Here is a 20,772-nt window from a genome sequence, read left to right as displayed (position 1 = left end):
GGCCAGTACCACTTTTACTCCATTCATGTCTAGTCTTAAGAAAGCAGGGATATAATGACCCATTCTCCCCAGTTTATGTTTGTTAGGAGACAAATTGGGTAATTGCATTGTTTTTTTTTCTAAGCATTTGATGCTCAGAGCTGACTCCTTGTGTTAAGCAATGTAGTACAGGGAGAAGTGATCAAATGGCAGCCCTCCAGACTCACACAGAAGTGAGTCCTGGCAGACACAGAGTTCTGGAGGTCCCATCAATTTTATTTCCGTATGCACAAATGTCATTCCCATAAGGAAAAAGAATTACACGATCCCACTCTCCTTACTCGATTGTACTTTGATGGACTGTTGCACGTTTAATAAAAGTGATCCCTACTGTCATAGCAGTGAAAAGTTGCCTTTTAACTTATAAATGGCTGCTATTACAGGCTTGCAAAATGTATAATGATGGTTAAATTCTACTTAGCATTTTGTTAAAATAATTGAGGTATTTTGGAATACTGACATCTGTGTCCTCCACAAATATTTTCAATACTCTCTATTTCAGCTTCACCATGAGTATTCATGTGGTACCCAGGATGCTGATGTCAGTATTTTGATGATTTTTTAAAAATGGTTTTTATGCTGGACGGGTACCTGGATAGGAAAGGTTTAGAGGGGTATGGGCCACTTGCAGGAAAATGGACAAGTTCGGTTTAGGAAACCTGGTCAGTATGGATGAGTTGGGCCGAAGGGCCTGTTTTCATGCTCCATGACTCTACAACTCTTTTGACTATTACTACCAGCAGGTGGGTCAATGGAATGTAGACTTCGATATATTTGTTAAAAGGTTTTTTTGAAAAAACACCAAATACCTGCCATTCAAAGTCCATAAACGGCTTAGGATCTTAAAAGAGTTTATTGCTGCATCATTGCAGAATGGAAACATGCTCCGTGTTTTATAATGCCAGGGTGTTTCCATGATCAAACCTAAATGCTAAAGGAAGTGAATTTAAAATTGGCACAGTGTCAGATCACTGAAGAACAGTGATGTTATGTGAGCACAGTTTTATTATTTTCGAGAAAAGAGGACTTAAGTTTTTTTTTAACTGTGTGCTGTTCCTTCTACAAATATAATTATTTGTCTAACTGCCTCTGTTATTTGGTGATAGGCACGTTACAGGAAAGATCAAATGCTACCCAAACAGCTGCCCTGCATCTCACCAGTAGAAAATCTGTTGAAGGACACCACAGATGGTTGTGCATTAGCTGCATTGATCCATTTTTATTGTCCGGATATTATTCGAATGGAAGGTGAGTCTCCAGTTTTCAGAAAGGATGCAGTATCCCAAGAATGTATCCTGTTTTCTTCTAATGCATTACTTATGATCCAACATGGAGGGAGCTTGCTTCTTTATCATAGCTCAACTGTTTTGGTTGGGATGCTTGACATGAAGTATCATCATTGGCCACAGGAGTGCCAAGCTAGCGAAAGATCCTGATTTGCCTGTTCCTCAGAGATTTAACCTTCTACTACTCCACGTGCCAAACTCTATTCTTCATCCACAATGCACATTGAGATCTTTGTTTCATGGTGTAAGTAGAACCACCTCTGCTTAAGGCAGTGTCATAACATTTAAGATCTCTGGTAAATGACTGCTAAAGGACCTGTGTAACCATGGAGAAGTGATTAAAGCACATGGCAAAAGTTAATAGTTTGGCTTTCTTTCGAGTTCTGCTACTGATCTTGTGGTAGAATCATAACCCAAAGGATCTCAGAACCTGTATGTTTAAGAATTTCTCAGCTATCAGCATAGAAGTTTAAAATTTCTTACCCTGTACCCTCCTGTTTATTTCTTTAAAAAAAAGTGTTTAATATCCCACCACCACCACCACCACACTACACCACCTCCCCGCCCCGCCCCTCCATATGTATTCTTCAGCACAAACATACTGATGAGCGCAGAAAAGGTAATTTTCCTCTTTATGCTATTTTTAAACTATTATTGTAGAGCACATTTCTAATTCTCCTACACATACAATACAAAGGATTTCTTCCCATTAATTCATTATATTGAGAAACTACAATTTCCCCAAAATGATGTGGCCCTTGTCTCATTAAATGGTGTTCACAATTGTCCATTACGATACAGCAGGTAGAAACTCTGTATTGAGCTCTGCCCATAAAGGTCTCTGCTGCTGATGGCCAACATGTAGCTAGTTTGGTGCATTGGCCATGCTAAATTCTCCCTCGGTGCACCTGAATAGGCGCCAGAGTGTAGCGACTAGGGGATTTTCACAGTAACTGCATTGAAGTGTGAATGTAAGCCTACTTGTGTCACTAATAAATAATCTTAACTTGAAGCGTGGATATTGAATTTAGAAGTTGTGATTTTAATTCATATGGATGGTTGCTCAAACTTAACTAGACTATTAAGGATCACTCTTTATTAGGTTTTCCTCGGAAATATCATTGCCGAAAGTGGCTGATGGAAAGTCTTGTTGATGTTTAATCATTGTATATGTTTGATTCTTCAGATATCTGCTTGAAAGAGACCATGTCATTGGCTGATGGCCTATATAATCTGCAATTGATTCAGGACTTCTGTGAAGGATATCTGAACCAGTGCTGCCATTTTCTACTTGAAGACATGCTCTATGCTTCTTCATCAATCAAGGTAAAACTGACATGAACTTGCTACACCTGGTGTGCTTTATCTCTGTGTTTTGAATTCTTGATTTTTTTTCCATTGCACTCACTAATTGCATTATTGGTTGTTGTATGATACTCTAAAAGTCGAGTTAAGTTCAAGGACAATGAATTGTCCATGATGCCGATAACAGCCTTGTTTATGCAGAGCTGTCAAATACATGACTGAACCTAATATTGAGCGTCAGATCTTGTGCAACCCATCTGACTTTGTAAAGTTAGTAACCAAGACAGAAACTGTGGAGGATCCAGGTTTGCCACTTGCATTACAAATGTGCCATTTTGAGTTTACTTGCTCACGGGCTGCTTCATTTCATCATAATGTTAGCAAATTGACCAATTTAGCTTGTGGCAGTGCATTATGGGGAAGCTGTAAATTCACCTGTTTCACTCTGGAGCGTAGGTCAATCACTGTGGTCTTAGAGTAGAAATCATGCCAGGCCTGGCTGCAGGGGCTCTTTGGATGTTCTTCATTTCGAAGGGCCTATTGCAGTATCAACAGTGGCCACCACTCCCAGTGACACTGCTGCTACAGGAATGCTGCACACCTCTGGTTGGCTGACAGCTCTCAGAGGCAGGAAATCTGCAGTGTCCAGAAACCCTAATGCTGACCAGCCATGTACCTGATTGACATTTTAATGACATTGGTATGTCTGGGAATAGTCATGCTGATGTTGCCATTGGCTGTCTAGTCAGTGGACAGTTCAACCACTGTGCCCACCTGGGATTGAGATATGAAATTGCAATTAATGAATTTAGGTCAAATTCACTTGGGATCATTGGATATGTCTTTCATGTACTGACTTACTGTATTAGGGGCATCATGGTGGCACAGTGGGACAACACAGTGGTTTACTGTGCTGACTCAGCACCAGAAACCCAATCCCTGGCTTGGGACTCTGTCTGTGCGGAATCTGCACATTCTCCCTTTGTCTGCATGGGTTTCCTCCTACAGTTTGAAAGAGTGCTGGTTAGACGCACCGGACATGATAAATTTTCCCTCAGTGTATCTGAACAGGTGCCGAAGTGTGGCAACTAGGGGATTTTCACACTTACTTAATTGCAGTGTTAATGTTAGCCGACTTGTGACGCTAATAAATAAACTTTAAATTAGTTGATCTTTTTCCGTCCTCTTTCAGTTTTGAGACTTCATACCTCCATGAAGAATGGAGCTTAAGGGATTATTGAAACATTTTACCAATCAGTGACTTCCACTTCATGCACTGCAGTGACAAAATGAGCCTTAATATTGCTGCAGATTTTTATGCTCTGTTGTTGCAGTACTTGGGTTAGACCACTGTGTGATGCTACTCAACAATTGACATCGGCATCCTTTGCATAAAAATTGTCTGTAATTTTACACAGTGAAATGTGAAATAGAAATAGTGGTGAGAAATGAAAGGAAATGCATTTTAAAATATGCTTTTGTGATCAAGAAAAGAAACATGGGGACATGTAAAATTTCAGTGACTCAGATAGACAAAAGAAAAGTACTGCTGGTATTGTGTGTGAAAAGATGATTAGCCCTGAAATGCGCTCATCAAATTTGGAATGAAATTGCAGTTCAGCAATCTCATAGACAACGGCTAGACCAGTTTAACATCTTGTGACGAAAACACATAAGCTTGTCATTTGAAGTATGAACATCTATTACGACAGACCCTACTTTTCATATTCAGGAGGTCAAAACAGATTAATTCTGGTACAGCCTCGGTGAGCCTTGCCAGATTCTTGTGTCCCTGTTTGGTTGTGAAGTTTGGGTGACTTTTAAGTTGTTGTATGTGTCTGTGAATGTATACACATTTACAGTGGAAATTAGCATTGACTGGTAACAAGAATTTGTGTAAATGTTTCCATGAGTAAGCAAGACTAGGATCCGAGGGCATAGTCTCAGAATAAAGGGATAACTATTTAGAACGGAAATGAGGAGGAATTTCTTCAGCCAGAGGGTAGCGAACTATGGAATTCAATGCCACAGAAGGCTGTGGATGCCAAGTCGTTGAGTATATTTAATACAGAGATAGATAGGTTCTTGATTGGTAAGGGAATCAAAGGGGGAAAAGGCAGGAGATTGGGGTTGAGAAACTTATTAGTCATGATTGAATGGCAGAGCAGATTTGATGGGCCGAATGGTTTGATGTTGTTCTTATATCTTATGGTCTAAATATGGGAGTTAGGGAGTGAGAAACTATGGTATGATATTTTTGTTAACTGGATGGATTTCTTTTAGTGTCAGGTGCCTTGTTTTGATGTAAAAATCTACATCTTTGACTCCTATTCAGTGAAAGAAACAGAAAATGTTACTTTCCATTTCTGTCTATAAATTGTTGTGGCAGTAACAGGGTTCAGCAGAGACTTGGGTACAGGGCACTAATTTTATTCAAGTGTATACACAAGGAGAGCTCCGGCTTCCAAGGCAACAACAGGAACTGTGATAAAGTGCATTCCACACTATACAGATATATACAGGAGGGCGTGATCTTTGTCACATCACAAGCTTTCTGCATGACAGTGAACATTCTGTGCAACCACAAATATTTACCATCTTCAAATACACTTGCTGTAGGAATTTTTTTTCATCACGGTGTTTGACTGTATCTACTGTATTATTTAGATCAAGATACTGTTTCTCTATACTAAATTATTGTCATTCCAAGCCGGCTTTGACCAAACCAAGTTTCATTCCACTGTAACAAAATGATAAAACCACCATTGCTGCCTGGAAGATAAAAGAAATTAAAATTCCATTTTGAGACGGAATGACTATTTCCTCTGACAGTGGAATTACTAGTAATAGAGAATCACAAAAGCAATAGGGAGAGGCAGTGGGAAATTTATTTTAAGACGGAGTTTTGGGTTTAGCTTGAGCTTGTTTTGGAGGCATTGCATCCTATTAAAAGAATAGTATATAAGCGTCTGGAACAGTGGAAGTTAGAGGGCCATGGAAAGAGCAGGACTGTGCAATGCGTTTTAATTATTTGAGAAAGGAACCAGTACAGACATGGGCCAAAATGGTTTCCTCTGGCTTTATGGAAGAGTTAATATTGTTTCATCTCTATGGACAATTGTAGAAAGTGACTAGTAATTTATTAGAATGCAAGAAGGAGCTTTTCAGATTATAATACTGATTTTATTTTAAATGGTGAAGCAGAATTTCTTTGCTGCTGTAACTTTAAGCAAAAGGTGAAGATAATCACCATATTCATGACAATAATAAAGGTCATAAAATGGGTATTGAAGAGGAAGATTATTGGCCCATTTCTCTCATCTTTCAGAATGTAAAATATCTCTCTGCCCTGCCACCATCCTGGGATGGATGGTACAATCACATTGTATGTAGTTTACTATGACATTAATTTTGCTGTTGCATTAATTTCCCCTCCACCACTCTACCTGGAAGGCTATTCCATATGGTGATCATCTTTGTGTAAAGAAAAATTGCTGACACCAGTTCTCAGTTTTTTGTTTACATTTGCTTGAACTTTTACTTTCATGGTCATTATTTAGGCTAGTATTTGTAATTTACCTCTTCCAAACTATTTATCTTGCATACCTTCTACTTTGAACATCACAACATGGCAATGGTTTGGAAAATTATTTCAAAAGATTACTGAATGAAGATACTTAAAGCCACTGGATTTAAACCAGCCTCAAGTTAAACAATAATTTGATTGTAAATATAGTCCTGCATCTCTCAAACTGCAGCTGTCAATCTGGTTTAGTAGAGCATCACATTCCTATATTAGGGTTCCACTGGTGTTCTCTGTTTTCAAACTGGGATGGAACATTCACTCCAGTCATAAATACCAATATCATGAATGCACATATGAAGATTTCTTCTGGGCAGTGGTTTGCTGATTCTGGGATGTCCATTGAAGGAAATTGCTGCACCTCAATTCACCAATTTTAGTTCTTCTCAAACTCTGTGCCACCCCGATTCTTCTCTAAGGGTTGTCTATCCATTCTATTTCCTAACTTGACACTAAATCACTTTACCATTTGCAAGTTCAGCCTTGATCAGTCTATTGATCTGGTCAGAACTTGAGCCATTGTAAGTGACCCTTTTTCCTCATTGAAGTTTCCCCACTTGGCGACATGTGCCAGTAAATAACCTGGCCCCAATCATCCCATTCTCGAGCTGTTCCCTTTGGTACTGTCACTGAGCACTTGATTCTTTCCCATCTTCTCCTCCTTGTACTGACAACTCCACTGTCCAAATATATTTCCTCCTCTACTTAATTTCTCGACTGAGCAATTCCTCATCTTTCATAATTTCAGTATTCACTTAAATTGCCCTCATGTACTCTCCTCTGATTTTAAGCACTTGCAACCATTTTAACTTGATGATGTGGATAAACTCCCCGAGCCCTGTACAAAGCTTTGTCGTCTGAGATTTCGTTCACTTCAAGTTATTAATCCTTAACTACTTCCAACCTCTCGACCATTATCTTTCATCCCTAAAGAAACTATCACAGTGGGTCACAGTGTGAATGCACCTGGCAAATCAGATATTAATGTTTATTCAGTGCCAGATCTGTTTTGACAGCCTTTGGAAAATACTGCACCAACTCCACAGTCGGGTTAATCCATATATTTTACTGAGTCTACCCGCACCGCCTCTCTATTCCAACCTAACCCACATTTATAGGGTTGATGTTAATTTAAAAAATTCACACTGTCACAAATGACTTTTGATTAAATATATCAGCAGAAAAACAACAATAAAACAGCAACAACTAACAGACCTGCGCCCTCGTGTCCATGTATAAGTGCCACTGTGACAAGATCTGAGCAAAAGGAGGTGGTGGATTCTGTGGGAGTTGGAACCCTACACCCTCCTTCATCTCTTTTCATGGAGACAAGAGTCAAGGTGCCTGTCATGTATTAGTATACAGCGAAAAGTATTGTTTCTTGCGTGCTATACAGACGAAGTATACCGTTCATAGGGAAGGAAGTGACAGAGTGCAAAATATAGTGTTACAGTTATAGCTAGGGTGTAGAGAAAGATCAACTTAATGTAAGGTAGGTCCATATGTCCATATGTCCCTCCCACCCCCCAATAGGTTGGACTGGAATCCATTTAGTCTCGCCAGACCTGTAGCTTGGCAGCAGCCAGTGAGTGGTCAGTCATGCACCTCATGCACCAACTCAGAGTGCTGAAAAGATAACGAGGTGGTGAGCTGAGGTTAGTTGCGGTCAAGCATCCCACTCATATTAACATGCTCTGGTACTGTGTGGGGATGCCCACTTCACCAGCTCTCTCATTTTTAGTTTTTATGTGTCCAGATCACCAACAACAAAGAAAACCCTCCACGCCTCTACTTTCTCAGAAGTTTAAAGAAATTTGGTGTGCCAGCTATGACTCTCACCAATTGTTACAGATGCACCATAGAAAGTATTCTTTCTAGTTGTATCACAGCTTGGTATGGCACCTGCTTTGCCCAAGACCGCAAAAAAATGACAAAAGGTCATGAATGTAGCCCAATCCATCACGCAAACCAGCCTCCCATCTATTGATTCTAACTACACTTCTTGCTGCCTCGCAAAGTAGCCAGCATAATTAAGGGCCTGTCACTCCCCGGACATTCTCTCTTCCACCTTCTTCCTTCGGGGAAAAGATACAAAAGTCTGAGGTCACATGCCGATCGACTCACAAACAGCTTCTTCCCTGCTGCCATCAGACTTTTGAATGGACCTACCTTACATTAAGTTGATCTTTCTCTACACCCTAGCTATAACTGTAACACTATATTTTGCACTCTGTCATTTCCTTCCCTATGAACGGTATACTTTGTCTGTATAGCACGCAAGAAACAATACTTTTCACTGTATACTAATACATATGACAATAATAAATCAAATCGAGATGCATGCACACCAACATTTTTTTTGAGTTACATGAGTATACAGCCACATAACAATGCAGAACTTATCAGGAAGGGGACAAGCAATGGCCCTTTTAACATGACTGCGTGCACTGCTGTCTTAGAGACCGCACAGTGCAACAAACAGGCCATGCACAGCAAAGGGAAATTAGAAGAACAATGATAAAATTTCTCCTCTTCCTCAGGATGTTGCTCCCCTCCCCTCCCCTCCCCTCCCATCCCCCCTGCCCCCACCCCCATTGTTCCTCTTGCTCACTATTATCTTAACATTCCACATCCACTGCACGCTGTAACTTATGTGTCCAAAAGCAGCTGTCCACATGTGAAAATGAAAAACAGAATGTTAATGGTCACATGACATATGCTTATGCAGGACATGTACATAACTTTTTCCCTTTCTATATCTTCTAGCCAATAAACATGTTTTAAATATGCAGCTAGCCAAAGCAAGAACTTTTCCTCAGTCCAAACCTGTTTGATAACACTGAATTGGTACTAAAGCCCATCAGTTTGTATTTATTAGCCCCTTCTTTAAGTTCTCACATCTCCTTTAGAAAAGTGATATTTCTAACTGCCCTTGACCACTCATGGGCATTAAGAGCTGCCTTACTTAATTTGTATTTGATAGTTGCTGTGAGGGAGACTTGTTGGCTGACAGGGCTAAATTCATCAATTGCAATTTCATACCTCAAATCTACAGTGTATAGATAAAACATTTTGGAAAGTTTTCATCAGACTGGAAAATAGCAAATTAACTCCTTTCTTCAAGAAGGGAGGGAGACAGAAAACAGGAAATGACAGGCCAGTTAGCTTGACATCTATCATGGGGAAGATGTAACATACACTCTAGGTAAAGGGAAGCTGTAGATGTACTGTGCTCAGATTTCCAGAAGGCATTTGATGAGGTGCCATGTCAAAGGCTATTGCAAAAAATGAAAGCTTATGGTGTAGGGGGTAACATATTAGCATGGATAGAAGAAAACAGAGTATGCATAAATGTGTCTTTTTTTCTACTTGGCAGGCTATGACAAGTGGAGTCCCACAGCGGTCTTCGGTGGGAACTCAAGTTCTTAAAATTTAAGACAGCTCTTAATCAATAACTTGGATGAGAGAGTGAAGGCGTGGTAGCTAAATTTGCAGATGACGGAAAAATATATGAGAAAGTATGTTGTGAAGAGGACATCAGGAGGTTGCAGACAGGTATAGATGAGTGTGTGGGCAAAAATATGGAAGATGGAGTGTAATGTGGGAAAAATGAAGTTGTAGCAATAAAAAAAGTATTATTTAAAGAATGAATGACTGAAAATTCTGAGGTGCAGAGGGATCTAGATGTTCTAGTGCATGAGTCACAAAACATTAGTGTGCAGATACAATACATGACTAAGAAGGTTAAAGAAATGCTTTGTTTCAAGAGGAAGTGAAAATAAGGACGCGATGCTTCGTTCGAACAGGGCACTGTTGAGACCACACCTTGAATACTGCATTCTGTTTTGGTCACCTTATTTAAGGAAGGCTATAAAAATGCATGGGAGGTGGTTCAAAGAAGGTTTACTAGATTGATAGCTGGGATGACTGGTTTGCCTTATGAGGGTTTAGGTTGGACAGGCTGGGCTTGTTTCACAGCAATATACAGAGTATGCATAAATGGGTCTTTTTCTACTTGGCAAGCTGTGACAAGTGAGGGGTGACTTGATAGAAACGTTTAAAATCTTGAATGGCCTTGACAAGCTAGATGTAGAAAGGATGTTTCCTCTTGTGGATGAGTCCAGAACTAGGGGGCTCTGTTTTAAAATTAGGAGTGTCCCTTTTAGAACAGAGATGAGGATAATTTTTTTCTGACAGTTCTACAGTCTTATAAAAAGTGGTAATTGGATATCTTTGACGTGGAGATAGATCGATCCTTCTTAGACACGGGAATCAAAAGTTATCGGGATAGATGAGAAGGCAGAATTGGAAAGAAACAGTCAGATCACCCACAATCTTATGGAATGGCGGAACAAGCTCAAGGGCCAAATGGCTCATTTCTATCTCATTTATTTGGAAGAGATCTTCAGAAGCACCCAGTAAAGACCGACCTCCATTGGCAACTTAATTTTAAGATCAGCTGACTTAACACTGAGCCCCAATCTCCCCGTCATAAACACACTCCTCACTGACTGTTGAATCAGTAAAACACAAGAGGTGCAATTTTCCCAAAATTGCAGCGTGTTGGCTCAGTTGAGAGAAACTGTATGAAACTAATCAACTTCACAGCCGCCTTTTCTCACCTGATCTAGAGTCAGTCTGTGTAATTTCAGAATGCTGCCGAGGATCACACAGCCAGCTGAAGGGGCAGGCCCTAAACACATCGGCACAGTCAGGAATCTGAGATCAGAGCGTCATTTTTAAAGGGTATCCCAATCTCAAAGTTAAATTTAAGCCTGCTCATCCCCCAGCCACCACAGACATTGCCAGTCCAGGGGGCACTTTGAAAACCAGTAGTGATTTGCACTGGTGTGATGCCACACCACTGGGGGATGTGGGCGGACATTATGACTTCAAGCCCGGTCATTACATGTAAATGTATTATAATATATGGAAATCAAATTCACGCCTTTACTAGGCATCAGCCTGATTATGTCATGCAGGTGTGGGAAGACCTTGAACTAAGATTTCGCTGGTGAAAATAGCAGCCATTAAGGGATTTGCAGATTCGATGAACAGGTCTGCTAGCTTGCGGCCAAGAAATTTTATTTCTTTAATCGGCATATTGCTCAAGTTCAATGGCACAGTGCAGTTGGCATTCACAACATGTGCCTTCCAATCTGACATGCTGGCTTTCCATGGTGTCTTACACTTCTCATTCCCAGAAATCACTGAACCCCACTTCATTTGAGTGGATACATCAATCATACATCATTCGGGGTAACACGATGGCACAGTGGCTAGCACTGCTGCCTCACAGTGCCAGGAATTCAGGTTCGATTCCTGGATTGGGTGACTGTGTGGAGTTTGCACATTCTCCATATGTCTGTGTGGGTTTCCTCCGGATGCTCTGGTTTCCTCCCACAACCTGAAGATGTGCAGGTTAGGTTGATTGGCCATGCTAAATTAACCCAAATGTCGGGGGGATTATTAGGGTAAGTATAAGGGGTTACAGGATTAGGGCCTTGGTGTGATAGTGGGCTGAGTGGCCTTCTTCTGCACTGTAAGGAATCTGTGATTCTATTCCAATGTTGTGACACCTCTTCATCTGCTATAATTTTCCTGCAAGTGTACGACTTTTTAAAATGAATAATTAGTTGCAATGATAGAAAAAGTGGGAAATGCTGAGCAAGTCAGGCAGAGTCTGTGGCGAGAGAGAAAGTATTCATTTTGAAAGCTCATCAACCTGAACCATTAATACTGTTTCTCTTCCACACATGCTGCCTGATCTGCTGAGTATTTACAGCATTATCAGTTTTCATTTCAACTGTAGCATTTTGTCTTTTACATATGTTTCATTTTACTTTACTCTGCTTTTTACAAATTGTTCATTTTACTTTTCCCTTTCATAAGTTTAACTGCAATGAAACCAACTTTAAGAGATAATTTCAAGACTCTACTTGGACAGTACTGGCCAAATTTGTGAGTGTTTTGTTTTCTCTGTCAGATGTCATCCTTATCTGAGGAAGGATGTCTTTGCTGTAGAGGGAGTACAGCGAAGGTTTCCTGGGATGGCAAGTCTGTCATATGGGGAGGGACCAAGTCGTTTAGGATTATATTCACTGGCATTAAGAAGAGCATTGGGGGGCTTTCATAGAAACTCATAGAATTTTAATAGGGTTAGACAGGGTAGATTCAGAAAGAATGTTCCGGTTGGTGGGAGTGTCTGGAACTAGGGGTTCATAGTTTAAGGATAAGGGGTAAACCTTTTAGAACTGAGGTGAGGAGAAATTTCTTCTCCAGAGGGTGGTGAATCTGTGGAATTCACTACCACAGAAAGTATTTGAGGCCAAAACGTGTGTGATTTCAAAAAGAAATTAGATATAAATCTTGGGGCTAAAGGGATCAAGGGATATGGGGGGATCAGGATATTGAATTTGATGATCAGCCATGATGATAATGAATGGTGGAGCAGGCTCAAAGGGCCAAATGGACTACTCCCACTTCTAGTTTCTATGTGAACAGATCACATCGTGCACAATTAAAAATACTATTCAATTTTACTGGAAAGGTTGGCATGCAGAAGTATCTTAGTCACCTGTCACTGCCTGTAAAATTCAGATCTACAAAACAACCTCAAATAGAATTCCAAACACTTAATATTCAGTCTTCAACTGTATAAGAGATTTGCCAGGAACTGTTAAATTGAGCAGAGGTAACTGGAGTTAGAATTTGCATTGTCAATTCAATACTTAGCTAATTTAAAACAAAATTGCAAGCAGCTAAAGTAAAAATGTTTCATTTGAATTACATGCGGAAATGATTGAAGGTGAATTGAAGAAATGATTACGTTAGTTATAGAATCAGAATCCCTAGAAGAAGTCCATTTGGCCCATCAAGTTTGCACCAACCACAATCCCACCCGGGCCCTATCTCCTTAACCCCATGTATTTACTCTGCTATTCCCCCTGACACTATGGGGCAAGTTAGCATGACCAATCAACCTAACTTGTTCATCTTTGGACTATGGAAAGAAAATTTTAAAGTTTATTTATTAATGTCACGAGTAGGCTCACATTATCACTGCAATAAAGGTACTGTGAAAATCCCGTAGCTGCCACACTCTGGCGCCTGTTCGGGCACACTGAGGGAGAATTTACCTTGGCCAACGCACCTAAGCAGCGCATCTTTCGAATTGTGGGAGGAAACTGACGCACCCAGAGGAAATCCACACAGACATGGAGACTCCGCACTGTCAGCCAAGGCTGGAATTGAACCCAGGTCCCTTGCACTGTGAGGCAGCAGTGCTATTCACTGTGCCATTGTGTCGTTAAATGAAAAACTGCGCACAGGAAACACATGAGGGATGTCCTTGCAACAAACAGTGTAAGCAAAACTTCTGCAAAAGTCAAGGAATGCAAGAGCTCGAGTTAATCTAAGCTCAGTGACATAACCACAGAAGTAGAACAAATCATTGTCACACTGCCCTTCCTCCCAAAGCTGAAAAGGTAAATGTGCTGAACTATCCCCTGTCACTGATGTTGGCAGACAGCTGGAAACCTGCACCATAAACACAGTAAAAAGTCTGACAACACCAGGTTTTAGTCCAACCGATTTATTTGATAATAGTCTCACGAGCTTTCGGGGTTAGTCCCTTCATCAGGTGAATGGAGAGTTCTGGCCTCAGACAGATCATATAAAGCACAGACAGTTTAGAGATTACTGATTAGAATGCGAATCCTTACACCTAACCTGCTGTTCAAGACCTGAAGTGGCTGACAATGTGAGTGGAAGGAGCACTGATCACAGGTTAAAGAGATGTGTATTGTCTCCAGACAGTACAGTAAGTGAGGTTTTGCAAACCCAGGCAAGTCACGGGGGTTACAGATAGTGCGACATGAACCCAAGATCCCTGTTGAGACCGTCCTCATGTGTGCGGAACTTGGCTATCAGTCTCTGTTCAGCGACTCTGCGCTGTCGTGTGTCGTGAAGGCCACCTTGGAGAATGCTTACCCGAAGGTCAGAGGCTGAATGCCCGTGACCACTGAAGTGTTCGCCAACAGGAAGGGAACAGTCTTGCCTGGTGATTGTCGAGCGATGTTCATTCATCCGTTGTCATAGCGCCTGCATGGTCTCCCCAACAACATTGGGGAGACCATGCAGACGCTACGACAACGGATGAATGAACATCGCTCGACAATCACCAGGCAAGACTGTTCCCTTCCTGTAGTGGTCACGGGCATTCAGCCTCTGACCTTCGGGTAAGCATTCTCCAAGGCGGCCTTCACGACACACAACAGCGCAGAGTCGCTGAACAGAGACTGATAGCCAAGTTCCGCACACATGAGGACGGTCTCAACAGCAATCTTGGGTTCATGTCGCACTATCTGTAACCCCCGTGACTTGCCTGGGTTTGCAAAACCTCACTTACTGTACTGTCTGGAGACAATACACATCTCTTTAACCTGTGATCAGTGCTCCTTCCACTCACAATGTCAGCCACTTCAGGTCTTGAACAGCAGGTTAGGTGTAAGGATTCGCATTCTAATCAGTAATCTCTAAACTGTCTGTGCTTTATATACTCTGTCTGTGTGAGGCCAGAACTCTCCATTCACCTGACGAAGGGACTAACCCTGAAAGCTTGTGAGTCTATTAGCAAATAAATCGGTTGGACTAAAACCTGGTGTTGTCAGACTTTTTACTGTGTTTACGCCAGTCCAACGCCGGCATACCCACATCAACCTGCACCATGCCAGAGTGCCTGGATCATTCACTTCATGCCTTCACTTCTCACAGGAGGCTTACTTTTCCAATTGATTGGAATATCTTTGGTATTCTTAGAATGAATACTCCAGTTGATATCGGCATCAAGGTTTGCCAAACTCTCTTTGACAGCTAAAACAGGGCCTGGTGAAGGGGAGCCTCTTGTCCTCACTTACTGGAGTTCAATGCTATCACCATTGCTGTCGCCTTGATCCCTATTTACTTCACATGCTTGCCTGTTTGTCATCCTTGCTCTCCATTGCCTCCTCCTTCACCATACATGCAAGTGGCTTAATTATTCCTCTAAGTCAAATTGACACAATCATTGTATTTTGTCTTAAGTCCTTGTGTGAAACACCAGGGATGTTGATTAATATATCTTAAGATATCTGCACTGACTGCATATAAAGAATCATACAGAACCATGGACAAAGTAATGTAATTTTACCCCATAATGTTAAAGAGTATTAACTTTGCATGATGGATCTTTTCTGTTTATGTTGGCTTCTGGTTCAGCGATGATGGTTCAACATGCTCAGCCTCTTTTATGATTATTTATAAATAGCACCATGTGGTTGCCATGGTTCTGTTTGAGAGCAAAAGTTATGTTGGATGAAGTGCCATCTGCTGCTGAACAGATTGTTGTTCAATCTTCCAGAATCATTGAGCAGCAGCTGATGAGCCCTGTGTCAGATCTGATGGACACTAAAATGATGACAGTATTTCACATCTGTTCCAACGAAACAGATTATTCTCAACTATTCATTTTCAGTCAGATAGTTCAACAGTGTTATGAATGAAACATGGACATTAAAATGTTTTGATAATGTCATGTTGCATTTTTCTTCTGCTTTGAACCCCATGCCAGATTTAAACTGCAGGGCCACTAGTTGTGGAGATTCTACAACTGCCATGAATGCAGCTATATTAATGGGCTTGGAGGGCATTTTATCAGGTACTAATGCAGCTTTCCCAGATAAATATCACTATATCACTTGGTTGGTACTTAAACTCAAGTTATGCAGAATAATAAAATGCAAATATAATTAAACTTAGCTATGAAACTTATTAGAAGATTTTTTTTTCTCCTATCAGTTATAATTGGATGTATGATTTCTGATTTTATTCAGCACACCGTTAACAGCTGCTGCCTCAGGGATACTGATGCATCTAGGTTGGCTTTATCTCTTGAGGTGACGCAATGTTTCTGCAGATTTTCAGAATGAAATGGATTGCTGTATTTTGAATTACATGCCAATCAAATTAGCCCTTTGATGTTTTCTGGATTCATTGAGAGTTATGAGTGATTTACGGTAACTGTATCTATCAAACTTGACATATAGATTGTTAGCCATTCTAAAGGTATGAACTGCAGAATGCAGCACACACACAAGCACCAGCCAATTCATAAGTTTGCATTATGTTACTTCAGCAGTTTTATTCTAATTCAAGAAATAAACATTACACCTTACTTGTGATTTAATTTGAACAAATAAATTGGTCCATTTGGAAACAAATTGAACACATAATTGCATAAATATGAAAGGTCCTTTTTTTAAAACATTATTTTCGTGGGACATGGGTGTCGTTGGCTAGGTCAGCATTTTTATTACTCAATTTTAATTGCCCTTTGAACTGTCTGCTGTGTTCCATATGCTGTTAACGAGTGTGCTCTAGGATTTGGACCCAGTGACATTGAAGGAAAGGCAATATATTTCTAAGTCAGTATGATATGTGGCTTGGTACCATGTGCTACCCTATTCCTTCCAGTTGGAAAGAGGTTGAGGGTTTGGAGATGTTATCAAAGGAGCCTTGGTGAGTTGCTGCAGTGATAGTACACACTGTTGTCACTGTGCATTGGTGAGGCAGAGAGAGAGTTTTTAAGATGGTGAATGGGGTGCCAATCAAGCAGAGTGCTTTGGACGTTGCTGTGTTGTTGGAGCTGCACTCATCCAGGTAAGGGGAGAATATTCCACCCCGCTGTGGACTTGTGCCTTGTTGATGGTGGACAGGCTTGGGGGAGTAAGAAGGTGAATTACTCTCCACAGAATTCCCACTTCTAACCTGCTCAGATGGCCACAGTATTTGTATGGCTGGACCATTTCATTTCTGACCCTAGGATGTTGATAGAGAGGATTTAGCAATAATAATGTCATTGAATGTCAAGGGGAGATGATTAGATTGTCTCTGGTTGGAGGCAGTCATTGGTTGGTACTTGTGTAGTGTGAATGTTACTTGCTACTTATCAGCCCAAGCCTGGATATTGTTCAGATCTTGCTGTGTACGGGCATGAACTGCTTCAGTATCTGACGGGTCATGAATGATGCTGAATATTGTACTGTCATCAGCAAATATACCACTTCTGACCTCATGAGAAGGGAAGGTCATTGATGAAGCAGCTGAAGATGTTGGACCTTGTACACTACCTGATGAACTCCTGTATTGATTCATGGGATTGAGATGATTGATCTCCAATAACCACCACCATCTTCTGTGGTGCCAGGCATGACTCCAACCAAGGAGAGTTTTCTCCCAGATTCCCATTGACTTCAGTTTTGATAGGACTCCTTGATGCTTCACTTGAGCAAATGCAGCCTTGATATTAAGGGCAGTCACTCCCTCATCACCTTGAGTGCAACTTTTTATTTCATGATTGAACTAATGCTGCATTTAGGTTAGGAACAGAGTGGCTCTGGCAGCTCCCAAACTGTGTATTGGGAACGAGGTTACTGCTGAGTAAGTGCCATTTGACAGCAGTATCAACGACCCTTCCCATCACTTCACTGATGACCAAGAGTAGGCTGATGGGACAGTAATTGGTTGGGTTAGATTTGTCCTGCATTTTGTGTACAGGACTTACCTGGGTAATTTTTCACATTTGCCAGCTCGATGTCAGTATTGTAGCTGTACTGGAGCAATTTACTTATTACCATTCTAGAACTCAAGTCCACAGTACTATTGTTGTAATGGCCCATAGCCTTTGTAGTATCGAGTACTATCAGCTGTATCAGCAGAGGGACCTCGGGGTCCTTGTGCATGAGTCGCAAAAACCCAGCCTGCAGGTGCAGCAGGTGGTCAGGAAGGCAAATGGGATGCTGGCCTTCATAGCGAGGGGGATTGAATATAAAAGTAGGGAGGTCTTGCTGCAGCTGTATAGGGGACTGGTGAGGCCGCAGCTGGAGTACTGTGTGCAGTTTTGGTCGCCGCACTTACGCAAGGATATTTTGGCCTTGGAGGGAGTGCAGAGGAGGTTTACTAGGCTGATTCCGGAGTTGAGGGGGTTGAACTATGAGGAGAGGCTGAATAAACTAGACTTGTACTCGTTAGAGTTTAGAAGAATGAGGGGAGATCTCATTGAGACGTATAAGATGTTGAATGGGATGGATAGGATAGAGGTGGAGAGGCTCTTCCTGCTCAGAAAGGACAGTAGGACTAGAGGGCACAGCCTCAAGATAAGAGGGGGGGGCGGTTTAGAACAGAGTTGAGGAGGAACTTCTTCACTCAAAGGGTGGTGAATCTCTGGAATTCTCTGCCCGTTGAAGTGGCGGAGGCTGCCTCGCTCAATATTTTTAAGATGCGGGTTGATAGGTTTTTGATAGGCAAGGGGATTACGGGTTATGGGGAAAGGGCGGGAATGTGGAACTGAGCCACGACAGATCAGCCATGATCTTATTGAATGGCGGGGCAGGCTCGAGGGGCTAGATGGCCTGCTCCTGCTCCTATTTCTTATGTTCTTATGTTCTTTCCTGATATCACATTGAGTGAATAGAATTGTCTGATAACTGGCTTCTGTAATGCTGGGGACCTTAGGAGAAAGCCACAGTGGATTTTCCACTTGGCACATCTGGGTGAAGATTATTATCAATACATCAACCTTGTCTTTTGCACTAATGTTTTGGGGTTCCACATCATTGTGGATGGAGATATATGTGGATTCACCTTCCCTTGTTAGTTATTCAGTTGTCCACCACCATTCTTGACTGGATATCAAAGCAGTGCTGAAATCTGACCTATTGGTTGTATGATTGCTTAGCTCTATCGCATGTTTGCTGTTTTGCTTGCAAATAGTCCTGCATTGTAGCTTTACTGGGTTTACATCTCATTTTTAGGTATGCCTGCTGTTGCTTCTGGCGTGCTGGAGTGGGCATATGCCAGACCATGAGGTTATAAATTGTAGTTGAATACAGTTTTGCTGCTGATAGCATACAGTGCCTCATGGATGTAGAGTTTTCAGATTCCTTTTGGAATCTGTCCCATTTAGCATGGTGATAGAGCCACACAACATGGTGGAGAATGTTCTCAGTGTGAAGACAGGCCTTTGTTTCTACATGGACTGTGCAGCAATCACTCCTCCCAATATTGTCATGGTTCTCCTGTGTCTCTTGCAATAAATGAGAATATTATTTCAACCTTACCTATTTCATCTCGCCAATAATTCAGAAGTGAATGCTGATATGGTTTGAGTCAACCATACTCAAAATGGGTTGAGTATCAACCAAAGGTGGGAAATACTGGAGGAGTCAGGAAAGGCACCTTACACCTTCAAGAAGAGGTCTGCAAATATTAGTCAAAATGGAGTTTTTCAATTTACTCTTCTGTGATTATTCTTAAAATCTAAACCACAAATTCCGTTACAACATTTGTAAAATGAAAATGGCCGGTACCTTAGGTCAAATGATTCTTCTCTCAACAAATTCATGAGGATTTCTTATTAATGAAAACCTGGGATGGTTCAGGCGGCACTGCTGCTTCACAGTGCTCGGGACCCAGGTTCAATTCCCAGCTTGGGTCACTGTCTGTGTGGAGTTTGCATGTTCTCCCCATGTCTGCGTGCGTTTCCTCCAGGTGCTCCGGTTTCCTCCCACATTCTGAAAGACGTGCTGGTTAGGTGCATTGACCCAAACAGGTGCTGGACTGTGGCGACCAGCCTTACTTGTGACTAATAAATAAACTTTAAACTTTCAAATCGTTGCAACCAAAATTTAAAGAACAATATTTTAGGCAGTGGCCTCATAGGGACCCAGATCATAGCAAATTTGTGTAAGATACTGGTTAGGTCACAATCCTGTGCAGTTTTGGGTGTGCCATAATAAAAAGTTAATTGAAGTCAAAGATTCTAGAGTTTTCAAGATGATGCTAGGAAACAGGAACTGTGTAAGAGACAAGGCATTGGAACCACTTTCATTTGAGCTGAGGAAATTCAAGAGTTTTTAAAATTACATATGAAGAGTTTTATAAGGTTAATAGTGAAAATACCATCTCCTCTGTAATGGGTGGGAAACAGTGGGTCAGAGATATAAATTTAAGTTCTTAAAGTGAGGGGAAGGGTTAGGAGAAATTCCTTTGCGTAAGAAGTTGTTAGAGCAGTGAGTAGTTTGGCACAATGAGTATTTGAAGCACTGAGCATTGCATCTTTTTTGGAAACAAATATTTGAATCAAAGGAAGCTTGATGTTACGGGGCAGAACAGTGAGATTAGATTTTGATTACTGTAAGAGCTGGTACTGACATGGTGGTTAAATGCCCTCCTTCTGTGCTGTAAAAATCTGTTTTATGACAGCATTTGGCCACCCCCCGCCTCCGGTGCATTCAGAGGTGATCTTCACGAGGGAATAGATAAAGCTATACCCTATATCTGGGTGTGCTATCCTTGATCAGGGATGTTTGATGCAGATTGGAAGATATTTATTCCCTTGTCCTAACATTTCTCATCTAAATGAGCCATCTCCTCAGTGCACGAGGAGATGTTTTTGTATCTTGGATTATTATTTTCCACAGGTTGACTGTGTATGCAAATTAACTCAAGTAAACCAGCATT

At 41.3% G+C, this 20,772-nt stretch overlaps 1 protein-coding gene across 3 annotated transcripts in view; it reads left to right on the top strand.

Moving 5' to 3' along the window:
- camsap2a (calmodulin regulated spectrin-associated protein family, member 2a) overlaps positions 1 to 20,772 on the top strand; it is a 180,468-nt gene that overhangs the window by 113,561 nt on the left and 46,135 nt on the right. For all 3 annotated transcript variants that reach the window (XR_013887869.1, XM_080195831.1, XM_080195830.1), the window contains 2 exons: positions 1,146 to 1,287; positions 2,512 to 2,651. Coding sequence is in view for 2 of the 3 variants with exons in the window: in XM_080195831.1 (XP_080051957.1) it covers positions 1,146 to 1,287; positions 2,512 to 2,651 (282 nt within the window). In the remaining variant the exon portion in view is untranslated. The remainder of the gene's footprint in view (positions 1 to 1,145; positions 1,288 to 2,511; positions 2,652 to 20,772) is intronic.

Source organism: Carcharhinus amblyrhynchos, chromosome 9 (genome assembly GCF_965287045.1).
Source record: "Carcharhinus amblyrhynchos chromosome 9, sCarAmb.v2.hapA, whole genome shotgun sequence".
Lineage (NCBI taxonomy): Eukaryota > Metazoa > Chordata > Chondrichthyes > Carcharhiniformes > Carcharhinidae > Carcharhinus > Carcharhinus amblyrhynchos.
Note: the sequence above shows the minus strand (reverse complement) of the source record. Positions and strands in the feature narration are given on the sequence as shown.